Genomic DNA, 27,262 nt, shown 5'->3' on the forward strand with positions numbered 1-27,262 from the left:
ACCTGCATGACCAGTTAGGTTTGTGGACATTCACAAACACCTGACATTCTTCTTTCCAGTTTGGAAAGGATTGGATCAAGCACAGTTTTTGTTTACATTTAATCTCCAGAGTGGGTAGTGGAAAGAAAAACCTCAGATTTGGCAGATACTTAAGAGAAGAGGTTTTCCCACAGGGACAAATATTTTTCACAGAAGCAAAAAGAAACAACAAACTGTGCATTTGCACAGGAGATCCTTTTTCACCTGTGCAGGATTCTCTGCTACGGTTAACACCATCCCACAGGACTGGGATACCATTTGGAAAATTACATGGCTTCTGAATGGAAACCTTCATCAGGCGGAGCTTTCTGTATGGATTCCTGGAAATGTTTGGGAATTCCAGAAAGTTATACATCTACATTTGTAAATTGATGTAAATTTCTGATCGTAGGTTTAACACTTTTTTTGTGAATAAGTTCCCTAGTGTTTTAAATGTATTCATGAGCAGAGCCCTGGCTTACACCGGCTCGAAATTAGGTGTAGAGCACACCAGACAAACATGCACATACTTGATCATACCAACGCATGCAGTAACAGATATTATCCCCCTGTGACAAACATGACATATAAACATACAAGATTCCACCCAATACATACCATGACACAAACACACCTGATTCCACAGGAAAAATTGCATATCACTACACACACAACACAAAGATACAGAGTTGTGCAGCTCACTCGCACACCAGTACACACACTCACATACCCTAACAGATCCTGAGACATGCATGAGATCAGTATACAGACCATCACACAAATACATCAATTTACTGTCTCTAACACACACGCCAACACGCTGTCACATACAGCATTACACACCTACCTCATAAACATTAAAACACATACCATTACACATTCATACATACACAACAAGACATGCCATCACACATCAGATACACCATGCTACTTCACACAGGCATGCACATCATTGTAGAAAAACACACAGGACCTCGGAAATATACCATCACTCATCATAGACAGACTTAAAAGCACAAATGTCTCACCTTCCACATACACAAAAAAACACATCACCCACAAACAGGTTCACAGCAGCGCATCCAATCACACTAACACACCATGGTATGTGCTTGCATACAAATAACAGTAAGGATTCCCCTAGTTTGTATATTATCTACTGTTGTACTCAACTAAAAACGCTATGCATGCTGTGGAAATGTACACAAACTGAAGCATGAGAAAATATATAATGTAATATACCATTACATAAAAAATGTATACATACATAAATATTCATACATCCGCAAATGTCATCACGAAAGACCACATTTCAAATACCCCAAACACATCTAATCGATCTTTTGGTTTTTCAACTCTTTCTCAAGCCTCATCATTATATATCGAATGAATCAACAATACCTATTTTATTCACGTAGCGCGTCCACAATTATCCCACACTCAGTTCCCCTCTTACATTGCTGAATTAAATAGATATTGTTGATTCATTCGATGTATAATGATGAGGCATGAGAAAGAAGTGAAAACCCAAAAATGCGATGAAATGTTGTTGGGGAGTTTTAATTGTGGCTTTCCATATTATGATGACAATTCTGGATGAATTAGGATCAGATTTAGAAAATCTTATCTACTGTGATCACAGTTGTTTGGTAACTAATGTTTCAAAGAACTATATGAGATGGAACACCTTGGACAGCACTTGGGAGTAAGGGTGCTGTTGAACAAAGCCCAGTCCGCAGGTCAGCTGGTGTTTTCGCCCACTGTCTGAATCACGAAATTGCGACCTACGCGTCGGTTTGCAATATGATTAAAGTGCTATTCAGTTGCATCTCAAAATGTCCATTTGCAGGAGGTCGCAAAAATTCCTGTCTCGCATTATGTATGAGGAGGGGGTATTTAGCGCCTCTTGTGAATTACTGCGAATGGAGGAAGGGATGCCTGCAAGTGACAACTTCCATCCTTCTATTCATATTTACTTCTTGCAGATTTTAAATAATATGTCAGCAATAAGGGAATGATACTGAGGGAGAATGAAATGGTCTCCTCGACCACTGTTTGCTTCTCCTGAAGCAAGGGGCCACCATCCACAGAGTGAAGCTGTCCTGCAGGACTTCTTGCACTTTGTGACTGAGATTCTACTCCATGTTAGGCATCAGAATCTGTTCAGTGTTTGCAGACACAGATCATTGGTGCATTCCATTATGAATTGCATTGAAGAGGATGTTCCCGTTTTGCACTTCTTTCTCATTATGATTCTGAACAAGTCGCAAACTGCACTTTTCTGACTCATCAAGTACTTTCAGTACACTAAAACTCTTTCTTTTGCAGTCACAGAGCCTGTGATGGTTCTTGTGGAATCTGCCTGAATGTCTGTGGTATACCACAAATTTTGAATATCTGTGGAGCCCAAGGACGAAGGTCAAGGTTACTAGATAGCGTTGTCTCAAGTGGAGAAGTGGGGCACAATGGTTAGAGCGGCAGACCCTGATGCAGAGATCTGGCCCGGGACCAGGGTTCAGTTCCTGCCTCAGCGGGTCTTGGGCTCAATTCCCGTGGACCAGATAATTCTCGCCTCCTGCCTAATCTAATTAATGGGTCTGACTCTGTAACCCTGACAACGTTCGGATGCCTGGCTTCACCCTGGGGTGCCTGGGGGTTGCCCAGGAGTGGGCGCCTCACAGGGAAAAGCCAGGAGGGGTTCCACAGTGGTATGTGTACAGCACATTGAGACCCTAACAGGTGAGTAGTGCGCTATACAAGTGTGAAGTTTACAGTTTAACAGCCACACTGTGTTCTTCTTCTACATTTTCTGTAACAACCAAAGGCATTTTTTGCAGTTATACATCTGGTTCACATTGTTGAATATTTTGGACAAAAGTTCTGAAGTAAAAATTTTGATTTTCTGGAGAAGTGTAAGTGATGCACAGATGGATAATGTGTGAGGTAATATCAGTTGTGCAGTGTGAGAGGAAGTGGATGACCTCCTCCTGGGGTGAAAACAGTGGAACCCAAGTATGAACCACGTGTGGTCTGACATTTGTTCCTGTGACCTAGTGAGAGTATGTGGCATCTGAAGTTCTGTCTACTCCTGTGTGCCAACCATTCAAAGAGATGCTCCACTCTCTGATCTGTCTGCTTCACCAATTGTCTTCTTATTCTTCACAGGTTGTTTGACCTAGAACCAGATCTTGTCCCACTCTTTAAGTACAACGGGGTGTGCTACTCTAGTGCGCAGGACTGCCTGGCATCCCCAGACTTCCTTGACCACATCAGGAAGGTGAGACTATGGGAGAATTATCGTGTGCTCTGTGTCTGAGAGAAAGGCAGGGCCCCAGCAATCAAGCACTTAATTTGCATCAGTGGTTGCCCGTGTTGGGGTCCAGCACTTATTTTTGGGGAGCAGGACTTATTTTTCATTGGGGATATACGAAATTCGATGTAATTTTCCTTTACAACATTTCACACAACACTTTGTTGAAATTATATAAAATGACATGTAATTATGCAAAACACAAATACGTCATTTTCTGCTATATTTAAGCACAACTTGTCAATTTGTGGTGTGTGGACGCATTCAACCAAAAGCAACACGAACAACAACTTATTTGCGCTTTGTTGGTCCTTTGCGTTTGCAGAACAATTTTGCTACAAATAGCAGCAGTCGTGGTAAATGTTTGCAGCGCCTGGCACGTATTGACGTGACATGGAGTAATAGTGTAATTTTGAGAATTTCACATGACAAGTGTAACAGGAAATTTCCAAAATAATGTGAATTAAGCCGGCGTGACAAATTTTGGCTAGGCATATTTTTCATTCTCAAACTCTGACGGACAGAAACAGAGATAAAGGTAGAAAAGAGAGGAGGAAGAAAAAGATGTGAACATAGTAACAGAGAGAAATCAAGGATGACAAAGAACCAGCAAGAATAAGAAAGAGAAGGGACGTGCAGAGTGGAAGAAAGACATGAGGTGGAATCAAAACGAGGCAGTCATGGCGTTTGGCCACAGCTTCATGCAGAAGGGCCAGCAGTGGGCTCCTAACAAACATTTGGGACCCTCCACTTAAGTTTTATACCATTTAAGCACTGCAGCCACAACTGCAGAATGGACCTCATCTCTGGGTTTAATGTAGCTTCTTCTCTGCATACCTGGTATTGTTGGGCTTTAGCTGTGAGAGCGTGCAGGCTCTCTCACCCTTTAGATCTGCTGGTCTCAGATAAAAGTAGATGAAATAGCAACTTGTAAACTGCCTATTAAGTTGCTGCTTTTGGTCATTCTCTGAGATGAAATCTCTACTGGCTTCTCAGTCCTCCTTCCAGTCCTGTGCTTTATAGTGTAAGGGGTTACATCCTTTTACCTAACAGGCGTCCCAAATGAGCTATGTGGGTGTAATCTTCTCTTTGAAAGCAACATTGTTGCAGAAAACGTAAGGATTCAGCTTTCAGTTAAATCTGCAAATGTGTTTTATAAAATACAGAGCAGGGGATCTCCCAGCATCAGCTAAGTGGTGGAGATCTCTGCGGCCAGGAATTACCCACATTTATACCCAAATTCATACCCTTTTAGAACAAACCACATGTGAGTGCGAGAATCCAACATCAGGCAACCATCAAAACTATCAGCATCATTCACATATATTCTACAAGAACAGCAGTCTTCAAAATCACGCTTTTGAGAGTCAAAGGTTTTCCTCGCATCAGATCCTAGACGGAAACCTCTGCTTAACAGGTTTCAGTATTGTCCAGAAAATATGGCTTTCACATGCTACATTTGTTCAGTGATACAATTTGCAATTCACATTTATTTAACGACACTCCTTTATGTTGGGCCACCACTTGCCACGTTCACCTGGGTCCTGAAAGATGAAGGCATTCCAGTATTATAGGCCCCTGCTAAAGCACGTGTTCCTTGTTTATTTCTCTCTGTAAATTTCTCTATCTTCTACAGGTGCTGTCTGTTATTGATGCAGCCGTGACCAGTCTAGAAAGCCTGTCTTCCCTGGAGGAATACCTCACTGGCCTGGGAAGGAAGCACAAAGCCATCGGCGTGAAGATGGCATCTTTCAATGTAAGGAGGCATGGGGAAAATTAATACTGTAAGCATGATTCAGTTCTTTTTTTTTTTTCTTTCTTTTTTTTTTTATAATTTGCAGCAAAATTAGGTTTATGTAGAAACAAGCCATGGTTTGCATTTGGATAGAGATTTAAATGAGTTAAAGCTAAAAATTAAAAAGCATGATGCTGCGACATCTGGTCACTTGTTGAAGACCTCACTTTTAAAGTGGTTAAGTTTGCACAATTTGCACTTTTTTTTTTTTTTTTTTACTAAACGGTATTTTTCTTTCTTTTATAAACCAGAAAAACTAAACTACAGGTAAATTTTCCCTAACTTGGGCTAATGCTGCAGATAGGGTTGACAAAGCTGTACAGCGCAAACATACTTACATCCTAGCTCATTTTACAGGTACAGCCATAATCAAGGCACAAAGATCTTTTACAAGTTATTTTTTTCAATAAAGTTGTGCAAAATAATACATTTTACAGTCTGTACAAGAATAATAATCCAGCAGTAAAATAAAATAAAAATAGGAAAGGTAAAGAAGTAGTGAGGGAGAGCTATAGGGAGAAAAACTGTGAGAACACCTGTCGAAGCTGATGATCTTTTCTCATGTTTTCTTTAATAGCGGACAGGAGTCGATCAATAGACAAACTGAAAAAAGAAGGTGTAGCTAACTATCTGCAAACACAGGCCTCAATTGCGGTTCAATTTTTAGCGTCTAACGATGCTAGCAGGCTCCCCAAACTGGAATTTAAGGCCCTTCTGAAAAGTAGACACAACTGATTTTTTTGCATCTGTTTAGGTCTGTTGTACAACTGTAGAAGTTTCCTTTAAGAACTACTTTTTACAGTCACATGATTATACTTGAACATCATTTGGTCTGCGACTTGGCACCTTTCGTCTTCTGGAGTGATTGGATACAGTTGATTTTACGAGAGGAGGGGAGTAAAAGTATGCCCACGTTGTTAATTTTAAAAAATGGGTTGATGCCTCACCCTCTGTGCCTGCTTCTGTTTTTTCTGTTTAATCCTTCACATACTCCAGGCTCTGGGCGGATGGGTACTGTTTTTTAAAAGTTAAGCTTATGGAACCTGCAAGTAAATGGCACTAAGAAGCTGATGCCATCTCACATTGTCTGTGGAGGGAAACAGAAGCAAGCTACAAGTGTTGCTGTCGTTAAGTATGGAGAAAAGTGGAGGGGGTGCAAATTTGAGGGAGGCCGCACCAGTTTTCTTCCACCCTTTGTGGTAAAGTTTTTTTTTCTTTTCTTTTTTTAAAATGAGAAATAAGGAGTCTGAAACACAAAAAAACGTGCTCTCCATCACAATAGCTCATGTTGGCAAAGGTGCATCCGTTGAATAATGTCCCGACAGTCATTGATCACCCGGCGGATGTTTTCTGTATCCACTGCGCATGTGAAGTGAGGGTAGCAGTAGTGCCGTCCATCTCCATTTGCTGTGCTGATTCTAAGAAACTCATCTCTAATAAAATACTTGGCCCTTGTGACTTTGGGATCCTCACCAGGCTCTGGTGTTGCATCATCTGGTGTAGTGTAGCGAGCAAATTCTGGAAAGTAGTCTTCAATTTTGGATTTTCCTGCCAAAACCTTCTCAGCCAGCAAATCCTGTTTATTCAGAAAAAGAATTACTGAAATGGTCTGTAGCCACCTGTTGTTCCAGGTGCTCTTGAAGAGATTTAGTGCTTCCTGAAGCCTATTGGTCTGATTGTCCTCTCGAATTACCATGTTGTAGCTACTGCTCGCCACCACAAATAGGATAGCTGTCACATCGTTAAAACACTGTATCCATTTTCTACGTTCACCTCGCTGACCCCCCACATCAAATATGTGAAAATTAACTTTGTCAACTTGGAACTTGGTTTCAAAAATTCCGGATGTCAGAACTCTGCATCTAAGAAGGTCCTGGTCAGAAGGTGTGTAGTCGTTTTGCTTCACTATGTCTATCTTGTCAAGAAAATACTGTGCACAATCAATCAACTGATATTCATTAGACCTTTCGTAGCAGGCCTTCACACCTTCGTCTTGCCAAAGTGTTTTTGTATGTTCATAGAACTCATTCAGGAAACTTCTCAAGACCTGGCTGTTCGAACAGTAGCAGCTCCTCAACCCTCCCTCTCCACTCCAGCGCCTTAAGACACTCACCGGTGAGTAGTGCGCTTTACAAATTCCTGATTGATTGCGCAAGGAGAAATCAAAGCCTTTATGATTTGCCAAATTTAAGATATAGTCGATTCGAAATTGGTTGGCTGGATTCGATAGTTCCACTGGAGGTGCCAAATTACCCATTGCTGTCACTATTGTCTCTATCGCTTCTTTGATGTTATTTTTTATATCTTGGATTTTCAATTTTTTCTCTCTGAGTGAAGTCACACTATGTCCACCGCAATTTTCTCCCAGGTATTCAGCATTAAAGCCATTGACATGCAAAATTCTCATCTGTTTTACAATTGTGCTTTTTCCAGATTCGCCAGCGCCCAGCAGAAGCAGGCGGTGCGTGGCCCGATAGACCTGCCTGTCCTTCTGCAGCTGCTTCTCGATCTTCTTGTTGGCCTCTCGCCGGGCCTTCTCCTCGTCGCGCTCGTCCTCGGTCTTGCTGTTGCCCAGGCACCACATGCTGCCGGGGGAAAGGGCCGGGGCGGCGGACTGCAGCGAGAGCCGGGGCAGAGGGCCGAGGGGAGAGGGGGCAGGGGAGCGGCGGGAGCGGCCGGGCCTCTTCCTGTCAGCGGCGGCGGCGGGGCCTCCTCCCGGCGCCTCCCACGGGCCCGCGGCTCCCTCCTCCTCACCAACACCTTCTTTTTCGTACTTTTTTTTTTTTTTATTTCAAAAAATGATTTTCCACCTTCTGTGCCCAAACTACTAACAAACGTGTGCCATATTACGTATTTACAAAACAAATAGACCAAATCCCTTCACCTCTGCTTAATTTTTAACCCTGGGCCCTACAAGAATACAATCTCTGGGCCCGGACCCCAAAACGTCTAGGGGTGACAAACGCACACAAAAAAGAGAAGCTTGAATAGAGTGAACTGACTCTCAAGCCGGGGCAAGGGCCTCTACCGCCCCACCGCTTTCGAGGGTCCCCCTTCGCCCTTACTGAACCCCGAGCAGCCTGCGCCGATTTCCGCCCTGTAAATGCCCCCTCTTCTCCTGGGGAAAGGGCCCCCTCCTTACCGAGATGCACCGGGAAACTCCACCAAAATACAAGAAAACAGGGGCTGGCCCTCTCCCGGCGAAATGCACCCCCAATGTCTTAGGCAACGCCTACGGGGCTCGGCTCCAGCCCGCGGCCTCGGGTTTTTTCCCCCTTCTCTGGCAGGAAAAATAGGATCCAAGTTTCTGCTCAGAGCATTTTCGCCTCCGAGCTAGGCTGGGCTCGAGGATATATCGAATATTTCGGAAATATTCGGCCGCCCTCCTGCCTGTCCTTCGGCCTCTCGTTTCCTCTTCCTCCTCGGGCGCTTTCCTTCCGTGCAGGCCCCTCTTTTTCCCGGGATTTCAGGCTGCCGTCTCCCCCTTGCTTTTTTCCAGCCCCTTTTCCTCCCCCTCCTCGGGGTCTGCTCCGGGTGTATTCGACGCCCTCGTCGGTGCCCTGCGGGGGCTTCGGCTGCTTCTCAGCGGGGGTGTCGGCTCCCCCTGCTCCCAGCCCCCCAGGAGCCCGGTTTATTTTCCCCTACATGTTTTGAAGTGGAGCGGAAACAGCGAGAGGAACAGGGTGGGGCGAAGCATGATTCAGTTCCAGTGTATTGGTGCTCATTGCAGTGATAGTATTCAGCATCTGCTTTATCTTCTCTAACTTGAATCAGTACACAATTTGTAAAATAATGTGTGCCAAGGCCAGTGCTTTAAATGGAAAAATAGAAGTGCAGGTACTCTGTAATAGAGTACCTGCTTGTTTCTGAGAAGTGCCGGTACTCTCCAATTAAAAGTATTACGTTTTTCTTGAGATATGCCGGTACTCTCCCACTCAAAATAAAAAAGTGCCGGTACTCAGTACCGGAGAGTACCGGCCCATTTAAAGCACTGGCCAAGGCCCTTATCAGGAGACCACTGCAGCTTTCACCTTTTCTTTGCCCCTACCAGCACTGCCAGTGACTATAGCAACATAGCTACTAACCCTCACACAAGTGTGACAATACAGACTTTTTCAGGCCTGCAAAGAAATGAGAATGGCTTTTGTGACAGGTTTTATTAATTATGAATGTGCATTGAAGCAATAAACAACTGTTGTATACTCATCTCTAAACCAGACAAACGGCGCCACCATGTGGAACAGTGTCAAAAGTGCTGGTGTTGACAATGAAGTGCTGGTGTTGAGAGCACTAACTTGAGTTAGCCAGACACTTCCTGTATCCACATAACTGATCTGTTTGAAAGGAAGCATTGACCATATGGGGATGGCGAAGTGCAATCTCTTCTCCCCTTTTAGACCATGATTGGTAAGTTCTGGGGAGTTGATATTTGTATGTTCAGAGACTCTTAAGCCACACAAGTTGTTTATGAAGCTGTTTCAAGACATTGAGGGTTGTGTGCTTATTGTTGTTGCATTTTATTGTTACATTTCTCTAGCTGTGTGCCTGGACGCTTTTCGAAAGCTATATGTAAGTTTGCTACCACATTGATAAGTGGCTGCTCCAGAGATTTTATTAGTCTGTGTGTGTGTGTGTGTGTGTTCTAAGGTTTTCCTGAATCGTTAATTACTATAATGTTTAGAGTTTTGCGTTGAGCTGTTTCCAAATAATATTTCCACTCTGACTATTTTAAAGCTAAGTGTGTGGAGACTGTTCTTTCGCTTTTTTATATATGTTCTAAAGCACTAATTTCATGATTGCAGAGGCTCGAAGGCTGATCTAAGTCATTTATCAGGTTGTTTAAGATATTGACCGTCGTGTCTACAAATCACATTTTTTAGGCTATTCCAAAGCTAAATTTGAGCTTTTTATTGATTGTTGCCTCTGCTCAGGCTGTCTATGGACATTTATCGGTCTGTTTATAGAGTATGATATTTGTTTGTGCCATCATTTTTACTAGACGGCTCCGAGTTTAGCTTAGGCTACTCCTAGAAATGGATATTTGTATTTGTTAGGTCTGTGCTTAAGCTGTCCCCGTGTAATGATAGTTGCACGGCCAGGCGTTGTTTGAGACTACTGGGGCCGTACTGAGACATGGACGAGAGTTTGTGTGGAAGTTTGCCTTAGTCTATTCTAAGGTTGTTTTTATGTACTGCTGTGAGTTGTTAATGATTGTGTGTTCTACATCTGTGCTTAGGGTTTTCTGAGGCGGTCATTTGGCTTTTTACAGTCACTGATAGTCTTTGGTGTGGATATTGTTCTTATGATGGTCTTACACTGTCATGAGGCGTTTTCATGGAGTTGATGCTCGTGTACACAAAGCATTTTCTTAGGTGTTCTGGTATGGTTATTTTACTTTTTGGAGGTGTTGCTAGTTATCTGTGAACAGCTGTTCTTATGTTAATCATAGATGGTCATGAAGTGATTCTGAGGTCCTTGGTGCTCAGTTGTAGGAAAGTGGAGTATTATGCAGTGAAGCTGGTTAGGCTTCTCTATTTATTACTTTCACGTAACCTCCAACTGGGTCCTTTGGATTCACAGTAACAAATCCCTAGCTCAGTTCTGGTAGTGTGGCTCAGAGCAGCCAGGCTTTACTAGAGGAACATGTGTTAACCATTTCAGAGTACCAACAGAGACGATAAGTAATTGACATGACTTGAAAGAAATAAGACATCAATTTATGAAATATAAAGAAGGTTTATATAAAATTTTAGACAGCAAAACAAAGACAATCAGAGGAGTACAACCAGAGTAATGGATTTTTGAGGGAAAAAGAAATTAGTACATTTCACTCTTTCAAAATGTTGACGTTGTGGTCAATGGGGAAATGTACTACTGACAATCGGTCACTTCAGGTCGAGTTCAGTGGAACCCACTCAGGCTAAAGGTGGTGCAGGTCCCTCGACCAAGATCCATACCTGGCTCATAGGCCCAGGTACAGAGTTGTTCCGGATGTCCTTGGTGCTGAACGTGGGAGCCGCTGATGCTGGTTTTGCCACTTGGATTGTGCTGGCAAGAAAAGGAGTGCAAGATCTTGACAACAGGGCCACTGGAGCATCGGCTTGAGGGTTTTGTAGGATTTCCTCGAGGTGCAGCGTCAAACAAAGTTAGTGGTAGCCTGTCTGGCCACCAACAGGCCTTGGCAGGAATACATTCAGCATTTAGTTATTTCGATGTCCTGGAGTCCGGGGGAAAATGGTAGTCAGCTGAAACTTGCTGGAGGTCAGGACTTCATTTCCCACAAAGCGCTGGACCATTTACTTTTGGGTGATCACTCGGTGGGCCCGGTGGCCAGTAATTCTTTGGTTCTGGGAGTGTGGGTTTCCTATGGACTGCAGGGGACTAGTACCTGTAGTCCAAGTGAGTTCTCTTGGCTTGCAGAGTGGTTCCTCTTTCCTTTGGAGTTGGTCTCTGATCCAGGACGAGTAATGGTAATGCAGTTGCAGGATGGTTGCCACAGGTACAGGTATTGTGCCTTTGCTTTGTACAAGCCCTAAAGTTGCAGTCACAGGTCTCTGCTTTGTCCTTTGTTGCAGGATAATCAGATCTGAGGTTCGGATGCAAGGGAAACCCCTTAAATCCTAGATTTAGGGGCATTAAGTGTGTGGGTGCTAGTAGCCAATGGGCTACTAGCACCAGCGAATAATCCGCCCCGGAGATGACCACATCCAGTGGTTACACCAGGTTACACCTTTTTTACCCAGAAGCCTGTATTCTGACACTTCTTAAAATGACAGAACCCATCCTCAGCTGTACAGACCAGGTAGCCCACCCTATGGGTCAGGCTAACCTTCTATGGGTGTGTGACTACTGGCTACTTCATTTTCCCACCTGCCGATGTGCAAATATACCTGGGGCAGAAGTTTGGCTTTGTCCTACTCTTGGAGGTCTCCTACATACATATCAAGGGTGGTGTGGGCTTTGAAGCTCACTGCCTTGATGTGCCACTTCACTAGCCATCCTGCCAGGGAGGGAAATGACACCTCCCACCCAGACAGGCCTTTGTTTCTGACTCCTGGGAGTGTTCACACCTCCTGGCAGAGGGTCAGATTCCTTTCTTGGTGGCGGCAGCTTATAGGCTCTCAGCCAGGGGATAGGAAGGCTAGGGAAACCAGGTGGACAACCTAGAAGGTAGCCACCTGAGGACATGTCACATTAATTCTGACTTGCAGAACAGGTCGGTTTAATGGGGCAAATTGTTTGATACCAAACATGACACCTTTCAGTGGGACAATAATGAAGCTGGTAACCTCGGGATGCCCAGGTTCGAGCAATATTATCCTATGGCCCTCTTGAACACTTATAGTAGCCCTTAATGGAAAGAGGTGACTATAGAGACATATAAGTTTGCACTTACATGTCCACACCTTTAATATAATGCATCCTGCCTCCTGGGCTCAGGAGGCCTACCTTAGGGGTGACTGGCAAATATTAAAGATAGTGCACTGGCTTTGCAAATCGTGGTGAGGGCAGGGTCGAGATTGGGTAGTTGCACTGACACTGCAGTCTGCAGTGGCAGGAATGCTGACATCATTTTACTTGGGTCCCTAAGGGTGACAAAATCAGTGCTGCGGGCCCTGGGAACCCCTTTTAACTCCCATGCCCTGGGTAACTCCCATGCCCTGGGTACCACTGGTACCATTTACCAGGGACTTATAAGGGGATTAAAGTCCTTGCCAACTGGGGTTACCAATTTACATGCATCATATTTTAGGGAGATATCACAGACACTAAGACCTAGTTAGCAGGCTCCAGTGCAGTTTCAGAGTTGTAACCATCAGCATTGGAGAAAAAAGTGTGGGGGTGACCATACAAAGGGGTACTTTTCTAGCTCTGTTCACATATTTCTTAATAGTTGTACATAAAGAGATTGGTGACCTCTGAAGTAGAGATTACAGGAGCACATCCGTGCCAAAAGGAACGCTAATAAAAATGATCCCCTTGCATCTCACTTCAACCCTCAACACAAAATTGATGAACTGTCCAAGCTGAGATTTCATACCATAGCTGTGGCACGGGAACATCCAAGAAGGGTGACACAGTTCGGGCTCTTTATAAATTGGAAACTAACTGGATTACTAAACTTTGAGCTGTGGATCAAGGCTTTAATGAGGATCAGGAGTTACATGTATTTCTGAATGACTTGTGATATCCATTCTTTGGACAAGACTTTGTCTCTTTGTCCCTACATGTCTATCTTTGGACTTATGTATTTGTACAGATCTCTATTCTTGCTTTGGTACCTCTTTCAAGATGTGTCAACTCTGATTTGTAGTGTTTATGGTATAGGTACATGCTTATTTTGGACAATTTGCCTCACTATAGTTGGTGTATTTTGTGATTACATTTTCCTATTTTTGCGCACTTATGGCATCTGTGATGAAAAAATTGTTTCACACTGGGATCACTTGGTGAGATTGACTTCCTTTCTTGTATTTCTGCTGTTAGTGGACTTTGACCAGGCTGAAACTCAACTACAGTGGCAGTCTGGTCGTACCAGTGCTTCATATGTTCTTGGCTTGCTTCTAGGTTCTCCAGGCGAGCTTCCTGAAGCTAGCTGTCTGGTTCCTAGAAGCCAGCATGTAACTGAATACATCCTGGGGGGGCTTACTGGAGGCCTTCTCCAAGCCTTCCCAAACCAGACTCAAAGGTCCCCTAACAGGGTGGCCATACAGTAACTCAAAGGGGCTAAATCCAAGACCCTTTTGAGGCACCTCTCTGAAGGCGAACAGAAGGCATGGCAAGAGGACGTCCCACTTACACCTCAGGTGATCATGCCTTTTAAGGTTCGGGTGAATCTCTCAACTAGACCATTACTTTGGGGGTGGTAAGGAGTGGTGAACTTAAATGTCACCCCACACTCCTTCCACAGAGACTTCATATAAGTTGATTTGAGGTTGGTACCCCTATCAGATACCACACCCTTGAGGAACCCCATGCAGGTAAAAACCCCCATCAAAGCACATCCCACCACAGGGGAGGTGATTGACTGCAAAGGAATGGCTTCTGGATACCCGGTGGCATGGTCCACAAAGACCAGGACGAACCTGTTGCCCATAGCTGTCTTGGGATCCAGAGGCCCCCACAATGGAAATACCGACCCCCTCAAAGGGGGTGCTGACCACAGGAAAAGGTTGGAAGGGTGAGGACATACCTTGTGAGTAGGATGTCTTTCATGATAGAGTACGTGAGCCCCTGAGGATCCCCTAAGGAAGTCAGAGTATCCCTCCACTCTACCTCAAAGTGCTTCCACAGACCCGCCCTCCAATGTGCTTCAGGGACCAGGTTCATGTGGAGAGCAGACTCGTACCCGTTGAACCACAAGTATATTTCATCCTCCCTCTTGTAATCCTTAACTAGGTCTTTGGGAACGGCACCCTCCTCTCAGGCTGCACTGTGGTATTGCTGCCACCATCTCTAGTAGACTGGCTCCTCTGATCTAGTTCCCTCATACTAAGCTCATGAGCCAGGAGCAGCTTCTTCTCTACTATGGCCAGCCTCCTCTCCTCTATTTCCCTCTCCATTTTCATCCTCAACTTCTCCAACTGGTGAACTCTCTCTGCCTGTCTGTCCTGCAACTCTTCAGGAGTCAGACCCTTGGATGACACACTGCTATCTTCACTGGAGACCCTCCCCCAAGGCATAACAGGTACATCCACTACCACTTTATTTTGTACACTCCTCACCCTAATCCTCCCACTCTGTGTAACCCCCAGTCTCGTTGACTGTCACCCAGGCCCTCAGTACCTTTTGCAGCTCCTCCTTCCTGGCAGAGCTCCTAATGGAACAGGCAAGATCCTTTGTGAACTGCTTCAGTTGAGCAACTGTTAAGCTCTCCAGCTTCTCTAACTCAAAAACAGCTGTAGCTTGCACATCTCCAAATAGAGACATGATGGCAAATCAAAAAAGTGCAAAGTTCCAAGGCAACAAAGAGTTCCCAATGAGAAGTTCAAAAATCTAAAGTAATGGAAGCAGATGAAATCCAAAAAGAGAAAAAGCAAAAACGAGTAGTATGTTGTCATGTAATGGTCTGCACTGAAACTAGTAGTGTAACTTACTCACTGTATGCCAAGTACAAATACAAGTCCAATCCTTACTGCTGATCACCAGTGTTAGAAATGGGGCCTTTGGTTAGCAGTCGGTTGCCCCCCGTCCAAGCAAGGGCCCTCACTCTAGTCAGGGCAAAGAGAAACACACCTGGTTAACCCCCAACTCACCCCCTTGGTAGCTTGGCATGAGCAGAAACGCTTAACCCAGAAGCAATGTGTAAAGTATTTGTACCGACACACACAATAATACAGTGAACCACTACAAAATGACAACACAGGTTTAGAAAAATAATAATTATTTTATCTGAATAAACAAGACCAAATACAATCCACAATACACAATTAAAAATATGATTTTAGCACTTAAAACTGGAATGGTACCCTCTGGCAAGCTAGAGTCCACAATATGTAGAGTCAAAACTGGATGGTGAAGCCTTTGCTGTCCCTAAGGATTCAAAACAGGAGTCAAGCTCTACTCCAAGCTCTTGGAGATACCTCTCAAGCAGGAATGCAGTCCCCTTTCACAGGCAAAAGCAGCAACTTCAGGATAGCCCAACAAAGCACAGTCAAGGGCAGGGACAGCACTTCTCCTCAGCTCTTCAGCTCTTCTCTTTGGCAGAGGTTCCCCTTGATTTTAGAAGTGATCTTGAGGTGATCTAAAAGTCTGGGGTTTTGGGTCCACTACTTATACCCCTTTCTCCCTTTGAAGTAGGCAAACTTCACAGGAAAGTCTCTGTTGTTCACAAGATCCTGCCTTGCCCAGGCCAGGCCCCAGACACACACCAGCAGGTTAGAGACTGCATTGTGTGAGGGCAGGCACAGCCCATTTAGGTGTAAGTGACCACTCCAGCTCAGATGGCTCATCAAGATATGCAAGCTACACCCCAGATCCCTTTGTGCCACTGTCTAGAGGAGATTCACAAACAGCCCAACTGTCAGTCTGACCCAGACAGGGAATTCACAAACAGGCAGAGTCACAGAATGGTTTAAGCAAGAAAATGCCTACTCTCTAAAAGTGTCATTTTCAAACTTACAATCTAAAAACCAACTTCACTAACAGATGTATTTTTAAATTGTGAGTACAGAGACCCCAAACTCCACATTTCTATCTGCTCTCAAAAGGAAACTGCACTTTAAGGATATTTAAAGGCAGCCCTCATGTTAACCTATGAGAACGATAGGCCTTGCAACAGTGAAAAACGGATTTAGCAGTATTTCACTGTTAGGACGTGCAAAACGCATCAGTACATGTCCCACCTTTAACATACACGGGTTATTACTTTGTTATGTTGATGTTCACTACCTTCATTCGTACTCAGTCTGTGTGTCGCTGAAGGCCATTACATTTATCCATTTTTGCATACAATCGTGGCAAAACCTTAGTGCCTTTTTGAGTGGCTCATAATTGTGAACACTAGTTTGTGACCCTCACATGGTTTTTAATTTGCTCGCTGTTATGCATTTGCACCTACTCTATGGTCCTCATTATACATTAAGTGGTGATCTGTTCATGCTTTCAACTTAGTTTGTCTCTACATTTCAATATGGCGCTCACTCTTTGACTTCTGGGTTCTTTTCCCTAAGAACGGAAACCTTTCTCTATGTTTATAAACTTACCTTTAAATGCCTCATCTGGTGTGGGTGACCATTATACTACCACTGTGCTACTGTTGGGTACGACTGAAGGTAAGACTTTTCTGCGTCTTTGGATATATGTCTTTTTGCATTTTCTCAGTGCAATAGTTATTGATGTCTTTTTGCTCTTGACAGATTGTTAGGGGACTTATCAAGGTTCCTCCACATGTACTATTTATCTTCATAGCAGAGCCACTTATTTTGATTTACCAGGGACGCTATGCCGCTTTATATTTGGTTTTGGTCTTCTCGCTATACAGCACAAATCTGACTCCCTTGTATGTTTATTTTGCTAAGATTGGCTGTTGTTGTTTCCTACACTTTCTAGGCCTTCCTTATTTATTTTTATTTGTATATTTAGATTATGCAATTCTATACTAATGTTTACAAATGTTCCGTCAGATGTTGAAAACAGTTTTGATTACTGCTGCCTTTACATGACTATGTTGTGGTCAACATTTAGCAATTAGTAATATCCCTTTTTTCTTTAGCTATCAGGTATGTCCGTTATACTAATTTGTTCATTTAACCTTTTTCTATACTAGTCAGTTTTGTTTGTTTTTTAGGCTTTCTGTATATGTTTACCTTGTACTTGACTCATTTTTCCCTTCCCTTGTATCTTTATTTTGTATTTTGCTTGTCGTAATCCTTGTGCTTACATAACCAGGATCCGAAAGGTGATTTAATTGGCTTCAGATTCGCCCCTTACTTTGTTTATCTCCCACTTTGTCCTTGTTGATTTTTGGCACCAGTATTACCTCTTATAGATAAATATGTTTATTGTGACTATGATAAGCCATACATTATGTCGATGAGCTCTAGTTATCACAGGTGTCCTTGCTTTGGTGGGTCTCTCTCCCTCTGGGTGATCAACTTTGGGTTCATCTTTGGCACAACTTTTCTTTACTTTTCTTATCTTCCTATATTTAGATACAGTTGGCACACTTTCTCAGTTACATTAGTAATTTAGGTGTTATTTTCTGTTGGTGTTGTTTTACATACACTATTGCACACCAGTGGTTTTGGTGTATGGTTTACTCATTAAGTTATATCTCTTATGATATGTGTGTCTTTTGCAGCCTTGAAAAAGTAGTCAAAGATGAAACATGTGTCAGCTGCCCGATCTTTGTGGAATAAATACCTCAGCTTTCCCAATAAATTACTACTGTCTTGTGAATTGACTGGATGCACTACATAGTCTTACCTGTGTTTTGAGACTGCTGTGTTCTGCTCTGGGTATCATATATGTTCATATAATGACTATAACTGACTTTTTCTAAAAGTAGGGCCATATGTACAAACAGTTTATTCCCATAGACACAGAATGGGTAAAAACCTTTGCTACATCTGGCCCTTAATGTGGTCTCAGCACCAAGTGTGTGTGTATAGTGTTCCACAATCTAAGGCCCAGAGCTTAGTAACTACTGAAGACCCCTTCAGAAATAATTTGGCTGCTGCTGCTAAATGATGTTACACATTCATATCTGAATTTTTAAATAAATCTGTGTTTCACTTCATTCAGATATTTTTCATATTTTTCAGTAGTAATAATAATTTGTTAGCATACTAGATAATACAAATCTAAATATGCGGTACCACATAACAGATTAGAACATTTGACATATACAATTATGACAAAAATTACATCACACTTAACAAAAAAACGTATGTGTTGCAAACTTACAAGAATCCAAATGACAGCTTAGATTAGAACACTGAATTAATATGCAGTAGGAATACCAGTATGTCTGGCATATAACTAGAAGTGTCTCCAGTTACTAGCAAGGTTAGGTGCTCATTGCCACATCATGCATGCACTGTGTCAGTCATCCTTGCACTGACTTCTTACATTCTTCCAAACAATGATCCATAATGAAATACACACACAAACTAAACAAGCCTACGCAAAATAAATAAACAAAATAAAATTAGAAATAACAAATGTCATCACAAACACAGCAGGCGCGTGCCTGAAATTAAGAATAAGTAAAAAATTAAACATAGCAGTTAGAAGCAATCTTGAAGTGGTATCCTTTACAGTGATTAATTGTTGTACAAGTTCAGGATAGCTGACATGTTGGTTCTAAATGTGGCAGTCATCATGGAACGGTAAAACAGCGACACATTTTGAACAATACCCTTTAATATGGCCACCTATTTCAGCTGCAGTGGTCACACAGGATACCGTGCACTTCAGATAAAATGAACAGAAAATTAGTTTTCTGTTAGCATTGTCTAGGGGGCTACCAGGCACTCAAAGAAACCCATGCAAAATAAACCCAGACAAAAATAAAAAGGAATCATTTAAAATGAGAAAGCACAAAACTAAGTGGCTGGCATGTAAGGCCTGGCACTCAATTTAGGCAGGTGTATGTGTGTAATCAGGCAAAATGCTATTACTCAGTGGGTAAGAGAGCCATTGACTGAAGTGTGCTGACACATTTGCCTGATATTTTATGATGTCATGGACTGAAAAAGTATGTGAATCAGACTCAAACAGGCAAATGGTTGAAGAAGGCTGAAGCAAAGTCCCTCTGCATACATTTATATATTCAAATATATATATATATTTTCTACAAAGTACTTTAATAAACACATGCTAAATGCTATGCATAAAATTACAAATATGAATACCTTTATAGTTAGAAAAACAATATTCAGTCCCTCCTAAAAGGCCTACCAAGAATTCTCAAATGCAGTTCTTCTACCACATGAGCTGCCCTGGGGGGTTAACAACCAGTAAAATCGATGCCTAATATAGTAATGTGTCAGATTCCATGTAACAAAATTGCTAGTTAAAGGTTCTAACATTGTGCAATACCAATTCACTCTTAAAGGCCTATTGCCTTTACCATTTGTTTTCCATATAATAGGCCAGTCCTATTGCTTTTGTTGTAACTTTTCATAATAAACAAATCAGACATATGATGTCTAAATCAGTTTTTCCCAAATAACAAATCAGGCCTATTGCTTTTATCATTAGCTAGCCACCATAACCTATTCACCTATTGTGTTGAACATAAGCTTCCCACAAGGCAACCATTTGAAAACAGACATAACAATACAAATATATACTAAATTATACTTGACAAAACAACTTTCACCCCTTTCTAACTGTGTCTATAACAGGGACTCTCACAGTGCAAATCTTCTATACCAAGGGTTTGTCAGAGAGGGTAACAGAGTGTGAAATCCTTACCTACTACAGTAACGTGTGATTCCATGTACCAACATTCTTGGAGTCTAGCAGCTTTACAATAAAATATTAATGATCCAGCCTTAAAACCAACTGGCTTTAATATGTATCTTTTACTAATAAGGCCTCCCTACTGATTTTGTTGTAACGTTTCAGAATCACAGATCAGACCTATGGCATCTGGCAAGTGGCATCATTGGCATGTCAGCATAACCAATTCAGTCCTAGGGTATTGACCATAAGCTTTCCAACAAAACAAAGTATAATAAAGTTCTCTTTTTCAGTGGAAGCATACAACGTCTGCCCAATCAAATTTGGTAGTTAAGGGAATCAGAAAGTAGGAACAATCAAATCTCTTTTTCTGTTTATCATATAAGGCCAGGTGACAGCTGTACTGTCAAACCAGACCTAAAAAAGGTAGAGGCCTCATATACAGCGGCTAAATAAAAAAACGTATTAGTCACCACCATAAATTAAGCAACTTTGCCTTAGCAGAGTACCATAACCACCCCCAGCATCCAACAAAGAACGATTCACAGTGTCAGAGTTTAACATGATTAAGAATTTTACAAGATTCAGATATAAATAGTAGTTCTCTGTACTCTATTTAGGCAGAAAGACCTCCTTCAGATAAATAGTTCAAGTCACTGAAGCATGGGGCAGTGTGGTGAGTTAGGAACCTATTTGGTTTCTGTCTTCATATATAGGGGTGATGGAGGACAATATCTGGTGAATCATTACATTTTGTGCTTATTGTACACAGCACTTCTGTTCAACGAATGATCTATAGTTCAGAGTCAGAATTTTAGTGTGTAAATATTATAAATGCACACAGATGGAGATGTGGGGCCACATTTACTAAAGTTTCTTTGGGTGGGCATTTGCGTGCTGATGCAACATAATTTAGCATTGTCCATGCTGACCTTTACAGTGGTAAGTAAATAGACAGTATTATTGCATCACATCGAGTTGCACACTGTGCAAAACTATAGTACAGCTGGACATTAATCTGCTAAATATTGACCATTCATTGGAGACAGACATGATTCAAAATAGGTTTCACACTACCGCCAAGCTATTGACTTAATGGACCTAGTCCATTTTTCTGTCTTCACACAGACTCCAGAAACAAGTACGAATTCACTTAAAATACACACAAGGAGCTTTCAGTTTCTTCTCTGTCAAACAAATATTTCAATAAGGATTCTTCAGAATTTAAGATTGCCACTTCCACTGCTCAGGGGCATCTTACCACTTTGGATGTAATTGCAATATTAATATTAGAAACAACAATTATTGATTTTTTTTTCAGGAATTGAAAGATATTGTTAAATTGGGTCAGAATATGGAAAACAGGCTACTGAACCTGTTTTAAATCACTCCTCATCTTTGTATCGATGTAACCTCCTATTGTGATTGATTCTTGCGCCAGATTGGTTTCTCAAACTGGCCATAGAAACAGATCTATTATTAGAAATATTTAATCATCTCAGATGTTGGTAACTGCTTTCTTCCCACTACTTGACCTATTAAAGACTGAAGAGAGGCAGCACAGATTTGATACAAAAAAAGAAGACTGTCAGTCATTACATTTCTACAATTGACAAACGCTGGATGGGTGGAACTACTATTTATTGCCTATGGAGAGGTTTGGATGAGTCTAGAAGTCACTAAACAGGTGATAGCACAAAAAAACGCTACTTGCATCAGGGAGTTCTATGAGGTAGCCAAAAAATAAATGCAAACTCTACTCGAAGGATAGCAGCAACTACTGCACTTTAGGATATCATTATTAGAGATTGCAAGACCATCCCTTTGGGACAATTCTCTAAAGAATTTACAAGTATGTGTCATAGTATTGCTACAGTACCACTTCACATACTCAAATGCAATTCACTTAGTTACGCATGTAGATCAGCACCATTTGTATATGTAATATTGTTCAGTACTTTTCGCCAAGAGTGTATAAAGTTACAAACATATAGTTCTATATTTTATATATAAATGTAGAAGACACATGGGGAAGTGGGTGAAAAATGGGGAATATAAACTACAAAGGGGAAGAGGAAATGGAAAACTAAGAAGGGACACAGAGATGGGGATGCAAATGTAAAACATTTACTAAAAGGTAAGTCAGTTACAGATCACAAAGATTGCAACTATATCTGGTCCATTAGTACTACAGCTAAAAGGGGCTTATAACATTTCCATACAAGCATTGGAGTAACTCACGCACCACACATGGCCACTCACGAATACTGCAGTGGAAACACAGTAGAACAATGGAGGCAGTCATGACATCATCAGCACAAAGCCTTATACCGAAAAAATAAAAAATAAAGTAAAAAATGGTCACACGCGTAGAATCTACTGATTGAATTATGTATCAGAAACAAAGCTACAAAAGGTCTGCAATTTATTTCTATGGACGTACATAGTAGTGCATTCAGAGGATATTTGTAGAATGTTCTGAGGCCCTTACTGGGTCATTGCAAGGCAGTAGTACATATGTGTACATAAGATGCTTTAGGATGTTCTTGGGCTCCTAAATGGATATTCCATGACAATGATAATAGTGTGTACATAAGCTGTGCATCTGATTGACCAAAAGCTCCCATAAAGCTGTTCGGAAGGTTTAATATTGAAGGTGTGAAAAGCATTTAATAAATGTATCCACTTTCTCAATATACTAGAATCAGACGACATAGGTACTTCTGTTCTAATTAATCTGAGTGCATAAATTGTGTGTATTTCATTCTGAACAGTCATGTTGTTCAAGATACATCTGAGGCACATTGTTACCTGCCTGTTACTGCACAATAGTCACTAAATGAACAATTTCTATCAGAAACAAGTACATTTTGTAATACACAGAAGTAGTGTCAGACAATATTACACTTAGTGCACTCAAGAATTAACCCATCAGTTTTTGTTGTCACAGAATCAAAACTCACTTGCTTGCACAACCTAAAACACAAAGGCGCCATGACACAAATAATTTGCTCACTCTCACTCATCCAACCAAATTATTACTAATTAAAACAGACACACATTACAATTTGCCATGGTACACATTTATGTCTAAGCAAAGTCATTAACTGTTGCACATGAATCTAAAATACATGCAAGTTAACGTTGTTATGGTAAACCCAAATACAGAGGCAACCTTAGTCAACAATTATGATAAACTGAAAAAGTATACATTGAGACATAAGTGAGTCTTCTGAAAAGAACAACTCAATAGGTTTTGAGAACAAGTGTGTGCCAAGTATTATTTAGATGCAGACTTAATGCAGACTGTGGGAACTTGGTTGGTAACAGGTGAAAAATGTAATCCTCAATGCTTAATTTGCGCAAGTGGCTGCAGGTGGTAGGGGCTAGGACTTATTTTTCATCACTGGACTTTGACTCAGAGCAAATCAGAGCAAGGCAAAAAAAAGGGAAAAAGAAGGGGGAAGAGAAATATAGGAAAGTGGTGACAAAAATAGAAGGGATGCAGAAGATCCTGTTAGAGTGGGACAGTGCAGAGTGGTGAAAGAATGAAGCATGACACAGAATCAAAACAAGGCAACTTTTCCATTTTGCAAACTGTTGCTCACTATTTTTAAGCATACTCAATGGAGTGCAGTAGTCCGTCATTGTAAACCAATACACATTAATATGTTAAAAACCCCGAGCCCAGGATTTTCCCTGTTGTTTATACACATTTGTTCAACTAATTGAATGTAAATGAAATTGCATTTAAATAGTTATTACGGCCCCTGATGTGGCATTGAAAAGCTTCATGGTGAGTAGCATGCTACCCAGGAGACCAAAGTTAGTGGGCAATCGATTAGTTATTAGGGCTAGTCTTGGATGCAAAAAGGAAGCCATTCTATGCATTTACTCCAGTTTCTTTTTTGGCATGTTAGTGACTTAGGTGTGATCGGGCTATGTGAGAAGCAAATGCTTGCTGAAATTAATAGATATTGTTATGGTTTCCAAAAAAGAGCTTACGACAGTCAGGTATGAGATTTAGGGCCTGATTTAGGTCTTGGTGATAATAGTCCCGCCATTGGTTTTCTGTCAGAAAACACATCCACCGCCTTGGCGATCCGTACACCCTATTTAGATGCTGGTGGGACCATAGACGAGTCCTGCCAACTGCACCAGAAATATCCATTGGAAATAATGACTGGCATTGGGATCCAGCCACTGTTCCCGCCAAGCCAATCACAATGTGCCTTTCCATCAAAGCAGCTGTGGCGGTGTTACCTCCACACCTAAGCTGGAGGATTGTAAGGGAAATGAGGTAAAAAGATACCTTTTTTCCATTTCCACTTCTGTTTTTGACTGGACGAGACCTGCCCTTGCTGCTGCGATTGGGCCACGGAGGACACATGACCTCATCGTTGCCAGACTCGGAGGTAAGCATTCTGCAATACTTGTGTACGTTGGTTGGTCACTTTGCATTATCTTGGGACCACTTTGGAAATATACATGTCACAATAATATTTTTTTTTAAACACTTGCGACATGCATATGCCTGTAAAACATCTATGTGAGACATTAATGGAGACACACCTCTATATGTCACAAATCAATGACATAAACAATTTTTATCTTGGTATAATTATTAATTGCCTAATGAATGGTTGTGCCAAAATAAAAAATAACATCACAATTGTAAACTATGTCACTGTGTGCACTTTGCAGTGGGACCTGTAAGTATCATATTGGGCTTCCAGTTGTGTGTATATGAGTCAGTACGTGTTGTGTGTGTGTGTGTGTGTGTGTGTGTGTGTGTGTGTGAGTGAATTGGCTGTTTGAGGCAGAGAGAGCTGGAGTGAGTGATGTGGTTGTGTCTGTATGTCTGCCACTTGCATGTGGGTTTGATGTTTGCTGTATATGTTTGGTTGTGTGTTGCTCTGTGCCACCTTAATGTGTTGCTGATGTGTGTAGTTGTGCTTTTGTGTGAGTGTGTTTGTATAGACGTGGGTGTGGTATTAGTGTTTTTATCATGTCTTAGGATGTATGAAAGTGTGTGTTTTCATCATGTACATGTTGTGGTGGAATGGAAGTGGATCATAGTGTGTATATAGTATGTTGTGTGATGTGTAACACAGGTGAACGTATATGGCTAATTTCCGTGGGGTGAGTGTTACTTTCCCTGTTGCCCTGGCCACTGTCATTGTACAATGTATATTGGGTCCTACAATGGTCTCCCTGTGTAAGCAATTCACCACCAGACCAGCGCCTACAGGACTGTGATCCAAATATAGCTGATGGGAGCCCGCCAGCCTAACGGGTAGGAAGAGCAATTCGTGGAGGCGGTCGGCAGTTCAGCTGCCATACATCTAAATATGGCGGTCGGAACTCCATCAACTTAACGGAGTACCAGGGTCCACCGCCACAGCAGTAATACCATCAAGATCTAAATCAGGCCTTTAGAGTAGTTTATATTCAGGAGAGGCATGCAGAAGGAACAAGAGAAACTGAAGTACCTTCAAAATAAATAAAGGAGAGAAAAAATAAGTTTAATTCAAGGTCAGTTTTCCATGCAGGTTTTTAAGGAATATAGCAGGTATAGATAGATTTTTTGTGATAACATGCAATCTGTGGACGTAAACCTGTGGTAAGAAACAGTTTTAAATTCTGCTCTAAGGAAATGTGGCTTTTATAACAGTCCTTCTAGAGACAATTAACTTTTACAATGTTCTTAGTCTACGTCTCTTCCACATCTGTATGTTCCCTTCATTAACTCTGTGACAGCTGTTCTTAGGCTGTTACTGAGATGTCATGACGATTTCAAAACTGTGTCCCTTTATGTTATGTACACATACTCAGTAAGCATTATGCATGCATATGCTGCATACAAGCTGTCATAAGCATTTGTATTTTTACTTAGATTTGTTGAGAGTAGTAAATACAGGCTTTGATATCACATTGTAATGAGGCTTTTCTGAGTTTGTGCCCATTTGTTCTCTATTCACAGACGGTTGGAGAATCCCTACTTTATGCCCTTGAGAAAGGTTTGGGTGAGAACTTCACTCCGGACACACGAGCGTCATGGGCCCGCCTCTACGCCATGGTGGTGGATGTCATGAGCCGTGGATGGCAGATTGACAAGAATGGAGATTAACCCCACTGTCTGCAATTTGAACTGCACACACCGATCCTCACACCATCAGTTTTCAATCAAGGTGAAAGAAAGTCAGAAAACAGCAAATGACCTGTGGACAGTGGAGGAACAGAAGGGGATACTGTTCCAGGCATGGGTAATGGGGGATACAAGGGGTTTGAAGCAGAGAAGGATAAACAATGACTGATATGAGGGAAAGAGTTTATTTTGTGAACTGACAGGGACACTGCTCTTGTGTTCGCAGGGGCTGTTTTTCATTCTCATTTCCAAATACTGAGAACATTGACAGGAACTTTCTCTGCCACAGTATTGTTCTTATAAGATTTCTTTCCATATTAGCTTTTATTGTGCATCAAGATAGTTAAGGACCGAACATAGTCATAGCAGTGCAACCTGATGTTATAAGACACATTCAATTTTCTGATGGAGGAACTTCATCCTGCTAGCCACCTCCACTTGTAACAACTGTCTGGAGAAAGAGGCTCTTCATTCTTTTGAGAAGAGGAAAGCTGTGGATCGTGAGATATTTAGAAAATGTTGCATATCTGCCAATTAGTCTATACACAAAAATCTTACTTATGTGTGTATGATCTAAATAAAGTAATAACTGCTTCTGTGTTTTGAGTGCTGTTGTCGCCCGGCTTCATATCACCATGAAGTAACAACACATTTGTTGAACACCAGTGCCAATAGAGTTGGCCTGATGTTGTTTTAAATTGAAATAAACATTGTGCATTAAAGGAAAGCTACAGTTCATGGAATTCTTGGGGCATTTACTTACACAAAGTCCACTGCACACTCACATGTATGAACCGCAACGTCTCCTTAGACCATGTCATACAGGTGTTCCTCCAAATACCCTCTTATAATCCACTAGGCTACATCCTATGCGCCCCGTTCCAGGGACAAAGATATCTTTCTTCATATTATCTTAAAAGGACAAATCCAGAGAAAACCTTTCCCCAGAAAAATATAAACTCACCAATTGAGGAATATATATCCACACACTTCACAATTACTAACCTTCCCCCGGTGCACATGAAAGAGAGACAATGGGCCTGATTACAACTTTGGAGGACGGTGTTAATCCGTCCCAAAT

At 41.8% G+C, this 27,262-nt stretch overlaps 2 protein-coding genes across 3 annotated transcripts in view; one reads left to right on the forward strand and one right to left on the reverse strand.

Annotated features, from left to right (window-relative positions):
• The window catches only part of NGB (neuroglobin), a 71,088-nt gene extending 44,180 nt beyond the window's left edge, over positions 1-26,908 (forward strand). For both annotated transcript variants that reach the window (XM_069208419.1, XM_069208420.1), the window contains exons 3-5: positions 3,184-3,295; positions 4,965-5,084; positions 26,017-26,908. In XM_069208419.1, coding sequence (XP_069064520.1) covers positions 3,184-3,295; positions 4,965-5,084; positions 26,017-26,163 — 379 coding nt within the window. In that variant the 3' untranslated portion in view covers positions 26,164-26,908. The remainder of the gene's footprint in view (positions 1-3,183; positions 3,296-4,964; positions 5,085-26,016) is intronic.
• Positions 5,507-8,796, reverse strand: LOC138260177 (guanine nucleotide-binding protein G(s) subunit alpha-like). The gene has a single exon (XM_069208418.1). It carries the CDS (start codon positions 7,705-7,707, stop codon positions 6,397-6,399), a length of 1,311 nt encoding a protein of 436 aa, XP_069064519.1. The 5' UTR covers positions 7,708-8,796; the 3' UTR covers positions 5,507-6,396.
• Positions 26,909-27,262: the final 354 nt, after the last annotated feature.

Source organism: Pleurodeles waltl, chromosome 9 (genome assembly GCF_031143425.1).
Source record: "Pleurodeles waltl isolate 20211129_DDA chromosome 9, aPleWal1.hap1.20221129, whole genome shotgun sequence".
Taxonomy (NCBI): domain Eukaryota; kingdom Metazoa; phylum Chordata; class Amphibia; order Caudata; family Salamandridae; genus Pleurodeles; species Pleurodeles waltl.

Excerpts from the sequence above, each read along its gene's own strand:
- LOC138260177 (XM_069208418.1), bottom strand. The coding sequence starts at position 7,707 with ATGTGGTGCCTGGGCAACAGCAAGACCGAGGACGAGCGCGACGAGGAG.